This window comes from Culex pipiens, chromosome 2 (assembly GCF_016801865.2).
Source record: "Culex pipiens pallens isolate TS chromosome 2, TS_CPP_V2, whole genome shotgun sequence".
Classification (NCBI taxonomy): Eukaryota; Metazoa; Arthropoda; class Insecta; order Diptera; family Culicidae; genus Culex; species Culex pipiens.
The window spans coordinates 23,571,147-23,577,930 of NC_068938.1; the positions used below are offsets into that span (position 1 = coordinate 23,571,147).

The 6,784-nt window shown below is 38.4% G+C and overlaps 1 protein-coding gene across 1 annotated transcript; it reads left to right on the top strand.

Moving 5' to 3' along the window:
• The first annotated feature begins 314 nt into the window (after nt 1–314).
• LOC120419014 (uncharacterized) lies at nt 315–5,964 on the top strand. Its single transcript, XM_039581580.1, has 3 exons — nt 315–1,124; nt 1,186–1,405; nt 5,960–5,964. The coding sequence occupies exons 1-3, from the start codon at nt 315–317 to the stop codon at nt 5,962–5,964; spliced, it is 1,035 nt and encodes a 344-aa protein (XP_039437514.1).
• The last annotated feature ends 820 nt before the right edge of the window (nt 5,965–6,784 follow it).

Below are 6,784 nucleotides of genomic sequence, written 5' to 3' on the forward strand. Positions count from 1 at the left end.
TTTATGGATGCTTTTTCTCTGCTGTTTTGCTTGTGCCGACGTGATGATTTTGAGGTTTGCTATGGAAAGTTGATTTGTTTGTTTAGTAAGGTTTAGTAACAATACTTGCAAATTAATTCAAGTTTATAAGATTTTTTAAAGATAAAGTTTGTTTTATATAACAGGTAAAGCAAAACTGATAACTACCACTTAACTTTTAAGCGTTACCTATTTACATTAAGTGTGATGCCTTGGCTTGATCTTCAGTCAATTCCTGGTGAATATCTGAACTAGTTGTTCCTTATATTTTATAAACTACCTATTACTTTCAAATTATGGAAACTGAAAATCAAATCTTGGATGAAGTTACCAGTTTTCTACCGTCAGAAGTTTGGGAGAAAATCTTCCTGTATCTTCCCACCGACCAACTAGGAAGTATTCGACAAACATGTCACTACTTCAAAAATGTCGTCCGCCATTGTCGCGCCCTGAGAGATCGGATCCATCTGCACTTCCCAAAGCACCAGGTTCTGAAAAAAAGCTACAATCCGCATTCGGCACCACCGGCCTCATCGGTGTTCTTCATGCACACAACCATCGAGGACACCGGATCGTGGTGGTCCCCAATCGGAGTCATGATCACCGAGCTGGTCCTGGTTGCTTGCGAATTCCCGCTGGACTTGCTACGACTCACTCCGAGGTTGAAAACTCTGACGCTTCGAGATGTAAAACTTTGCTGCGATGGTCCTTTGGAGGTGAATTTTGAGCTGAAAGAACTGGAGAAGTTGGCGGTAGAAGTTGGTCGTGAGGGGGATCCTGCAGTGCTCGTGGTGCTTGGGCAGATCGCTACCAGATTAAAGGTACTGGACTGCATAGGAAAGTACAAGAGATCAAGCCATCTGCACGGATTGGTAAAGCTAGTAGCCGCGGCACAGGATACGCTAGATGAACTGGTTTTTCATCCTGACTCCAGCATCATATGTGCATTACTGCAGTTTCAACGACTTAAACTTAAGCGGGTAACATTCAAAGCAGAATACTTTGGCCAGAAGAACTTTTTGGATGAACCGGAGATTGTTGAGTTCGTTCGGGCACATCCCACTATTGAGGAACTTAAAATGGACAACAAGCCCGATTGTAATAAGGTAAGTTAAGAAATGCTCAAAAGTGATCATCTGAATCTAAAACAAACATTCCTCCCTCAAGGTATTATCACGAATAGGCCACGTTCTGCCCCGTCTGAAGCGGTTCGACATGCAAGTGCTTTTTGCGAACGAACAGAATTTGATGGCGTCGTTGACGATGCTTCACCTGCAGTGTCTTACTCTGGCCAATCTTCTGGGAAAGTGGCTTCAGTTCGACAGCAACTGCGTTGGCAACCTGCCCAGCTTGAAGGAGCTGCATCTCACCGGAGTTCAGGTGCAAGGCGAGGGATTGGAACGATTTCTTCACCAATCTACGAATCTTGAATATCTAACCATTAAGCAGAGTCGTTTTGAACGTTGGTCACAACTCCCAGCGTTGGCGTTACATCTGAAATCATTGGAAAAGTTGGAGTTGGACAACATAGTGTTTACGATCAACGATCAGTGTCCGCTAAAGTCAGTGAGTACCTTGAAAAGTTTAAAAATGAAAGGTATATGGGGTATTCCTACAGTAAATATGATACAATTTTTTACTCAATTTCCACATCTAACCGAGGTCACCTTTGATAACGTGGACTCAATTAAAGATGAAGTGGTCGCAGTCATGTGTAAAACGTTGACTCAGCTAACAAAGTTTGTACTGAGAGGCTGGGAAACGACACACAAATCGGCACAAAACGTGGCACAGTATTGCAACAAGTTGAAACATTTGGAAGTTTTCAATGATTGGGAGCTGACGAAGGAAGAGATGAAATTCTTCAGGCAGACGATTTATATGTTTAAATATCGTGGTGAAATTATTTAGCATTCCAACTCCCAAGCCCTTAAACAAAGGTGGAACGATAACTTCAACTCGCTTGTTCTCAGGCATAACTCAACCAATCGAGACGTTTTTTTTTTCTAATGATTTGTAAGGATGTCTAGATGTTTCTAGATTTTTTGCAAAACTCAATTTGATTAAATTTGTAAATTTGGCGAAACAAAAACATCAAAAACATTCGCGTGTAAAAAAAATCGCCAGAAATTCCGTGGAGGCAGTCTTAAAAAAAAGGTTGATTTGATCAAATCGAGTTCTGGAAAATTTTGCGATCATCTAGACATTCTTACAAATCACTGGAAACAAGAATCGTCCCGATTGGTTGAGTTAATCCCGAGAACCAGCGAGTTGAAGTTACCGTTCCAACTTTTTGAGGAGGCTTGTGCGTCAGTGTGAGTTGGACATGCGTTGGGCGTTCCAGTGTTAATATGAAATACTATTTTCAAAAGCTAAATATTCTGACTCCGTTTTAAAATCTTTAATCTGCAAAATTAGCCACAGAACAATGCTGCCAATTTCAAAACAAAGCAGGTACTTTTTTGCTAGAAGAGTGGCACAGAAATTCAAGAGTGATTTGATAACATTTTCACGCATTGCGAACGATGATTTAGACGATTCGATCGGAACTGTCAGTCAGTTTATTGCTGTCAGAAAAAAATATATTAATTTTTCTCTTGCGATCAAATTGACACATTTTAAGAAAAAAAAACTTCAGTACACTCAACCCCCGGTGGTTGGTCACTTTTTCGTTTGACACTTTTTAGTTTATAACTTTGTAAACTAAAAAGTGACGAACTGTCACTTTTTACACGGCGCTCACTCACACTATCAAAACAAACTTTTGGTAGTGTGTGTGAACTCCGTGTAAAAGGGGTGTCAGTGTAGCAGATAGATTGACTTTTTAGAAGATTTATGTAAACAATCAAATTTTGAAGAGTACATATATTGAAGAAATTATCAAATTATTTTTTATAATAATAATTAGCCAATTTTTGAAAGCGTTAACGAAAAGAATCACATGTTTTACCAATGAAATTTCACCTAATTTTTTCAGTAAATTTAATTTTAAAATTAAGCATATTTTGAAAACCCAAAATGATCTAGACTGCCTTGATCCTTTAAATTGACATTTGTGTCACAGATTCAAAAGAATAGTCATCTTGAGCAATTATCTGAGACATCAGACTACGATTATTCTTTGTATTTTTTTATTTAGCTTTGTGTGTATATTTTCTACGATCAAACAAACCATTACGCATCATTAGATCGTTCATACAAGTTTTCTAATCTCTAATCTAATCTAATCAGACCCTAGCGCAGCCAATCTTTCGAAGGGATCCTGGAGAGTGCCTTAGGTTAGATGACGCCTAGCACTCTTCTTGTCATTTATTAACATTTGTAGTGCGCCATTGCGTCGGAATGCATTGAAACATCACAAGCGTTAAAGCGGCCAGGCCTACTGCGTAAAGCCGTATCGCAGAGATGACTCGTAATTGGGTTGAGTTTGAGCACTGAGTGTTCGAACAACAACACAATTCTGAATCGACAGGGGAGGAAGAAGCGTGGGGACACACCACCATACGCTCCGAGATTTTGTTGTATTCGTTGGGAGCACCATGCTAAGAAGGTTTGGTACTCCGGGACCCTCTGGGATGGGACATTGTATTTCCACGAATGCCCTGGACACTATTTGCCGTGGTTATAGCACCACAACTCGCTCTCATACAAGTTTTCATACAAATTTGTAAACTGTTCATACAAAAAGGCAATTAAAATAATCATTATCGATTCTGCGTATTTGGCAAAGTTGTGGTATTGGACAGGAATTCTGGAGTTACACTTAAAAATGGATTGCACAAAATAAATTTTTTTGAAAAATTTAATTTTTCGATATGTTTTAAATAACAAGAGTGATATCTTTTGAGTTATTGCCCTTACATTGAATGTGTTCGAAAATAAATGTTTCGAGGCCTTTTTCAATATTAGGGTTGATTTCAAAATGTTTTTCTTTTTTGATTCGAGAGGTCGAAAAATTTCACAATTTTTTAAGCAATTTTTTTGCCCAGTTTTCGTCTTATACAAATTAAACTCTATTTTGGTGATGGTAAAAAAAAATCTTTCTTCTATATTTATTTTTCGGGAAGTGCTTCTCAACAATCCTTGGTCTTTTTTTCAATATCTTAGAATCCATTTTAAAAGTAAAGCTTGGTCATCCCTTTCATAGGAACACGCAGAAAAATATTTTGTAGAATCAGCCTGTACGAGGTTTGATTAAACAATTTTTTTGTTGAATATAATCAACACCGATTTTGCGTTGAAACAAACCTTGATTTTCTCAATTTCACAAAAATCTTTTGTTGTTTTGAAAAAGTTGCTTTGACATTTAGCGTTGATTCAACAAAAATCTAAATTTTCAAATCAACAAAACGTTTTGTTGATTCAAATATGCCTTATTTTTCTGCGTGAAAATAAAAATTCATGTGATCAGCTTAAAATCATTTTTCAAGTGAATATATCTCGAAAACAAACCTCCAATTTTTTAAAAATTATGCTGTTTGTTCGAAAAATTGGCAACACTGCCAAATTATTTTTTAACAAAAGATGGTATTTTTGAACATATCCAAAACATTATTTTTCAAAAATTGTATTTTTCTTGCATTTTTTTCTGTGTTATGGGCAATTTTGTTTCAAGAGTATGAGATCTGAATATCCGATCTCATGATACAGTTTTTTGAATGTTCAACAGACTTTTATATAGGGACCATCCATAAACCACGTGGAAAAAAGATTTTATGTGTATGGAAATTTTCCACGATGGGGGGGGGGGCGGGGGCGGGTTTGAGATTGAAAAAAATTTCCACGTGGTTTGTGGATGGTCCCATAGATTGCTGCCAGAATTGTATGAAGTCTTGTACGAAAAAAAAAAAAAACACTGATTCTTGAGAGGATTGCCTTCATGATCTATTTGGGTTTCCCAGGATTTTAGCTTGTAACATTCTTGAGAAACATTGATACTTAATGTCAAGTGAACTAATATTACAGTTGAGTTTCAAGCACATGTGTAAACTGAAATAAAGATAAAGTGAAAATATACTCCCAAAACCCTTTAGCGTTATTTGAGTAAAAAGTTAAAATAAGTGAATACTAAAGTCAACTTCATTTAAAAAAAAACTGTGATATCAAGTCTGTAAAAAGGACTAAATATTGTGAAGCTAAATTGTCCAAAAAATAATTCCATAGAGTAGAAGAAAAAAGGTACTGAAAAAAACAAAACAAAAAAAAAACAGATTATCTACAGGATTATGTTAAAACTTGTCAAGATGTAAGCTCAACACAAGATTTCAAATAACTTATGAGTATGAGTCATGTAATAGGAAAAAAAAACAAAGCATTTTAAATAAAAAGATGATGAGAATATAATAATATATTGATATAAGTTTTGAGAAAATCCCTAAAAATAGTTATCCTACAATTCTGTATCAAGTCAAGTATTCGTAGCAAGTACAGGTATTGATTAGAGGGTACTTTGAACTTATGTGGTCCATGGAGCATTTTTTGTAAATTCTGATCTATACCGGACTAGCTGATACGGGCTTAACCTAGGTTAAGCTAACCTTATTTGTTCTATTTGTCAAATCAAATGCATCTCAACTCGAAATTCTTCAGCAAAATGGATTATTTCCTCTTGTAAATAGTGCCCTATAACAAAAAGCAAGGTTACAAATTTACTCTCCACAAGTTATACGGTCTAATATTTCGCTAAAGTACGCACATTTACATCTCTTTCACTCTTGCGGACAAACGGAGGGGGAGGAGGGGGCACTCCATAAACGACCCTATTAGTTCGGCTGGCCAGGTTGACCACCCAGTTGGGGCCCAACCAACCGACCGACCACCAACCGGTGTGTGGCCAATAAAAGCCGAGCCCTGCACACAAATAATCACCCCGGCAGCGTCAATTGATTCGCTGTTTGCGTTCGCTAAATGTTGCGTTATTAATCAACCATTTCTTCAAAAGGGTGAGAGGGGTTGGGGTTTGGGGGGCTTTATGGTCATGGTCGCCCTTTTTGCGACGACGACCCCGTCCCTAATCTACATGATCCCTGAAGTAGCTGGTCATTATGCGTACGGCGACTAATCTCAGACCCATAAGGCTACCCGAGTTGAGGTTGCGCGAGCTTTCGCGATAAAGTCCACGACGACTCTCTATGAACATGATGGATGATGCCAGATAGGACACCCGGGAAGCTGCGTTGATTGCCTCGGCACGAACCTGTGTGTGCAATGTGTAATAGAGAGCTTCTGGATGGGGGTTCAGGGGTTCTTGGAGGTGTGATTTGACGCGTTGGTTACTATTGTTTATAAGATCTTAAGGATTTGACCCTTCCAAAGAATCCTGTAATACAGTGCTTAGAGATTACCACCGTAGCTACACGATTTAACCAAGTTTACGACAAGGTTACTTGTGTAGAGATGCCCCCTTACCACATTGTAAACTCAGTGGTTCACTTTTGGGAAGTCTAGGCCATCCTTGGTGGTCTAAAATACAGATTTTAGAATATACTTCCGTAATTTTCAGGTTTACGACGGAGGTCCCTCGGAGGGCCCTCACGATACATTTGCAATACTATGAACCATGTAGTTTGATAAACTGTTTTAGAACCCCTGACCACTTCAAGCGGATGATCTTGCAGGGCGCTTAGTTTTGATAGCGAAGAAATTTTAATGGTCACCGCGCGCGCACCGGTCATCGACGATTGAACACAGCTACTGGGTAATAACTCACACCTTCGGCAACGATTCCGATATCTTCCGGTGGACCGGACCCAGCCGTGGTCCCTCG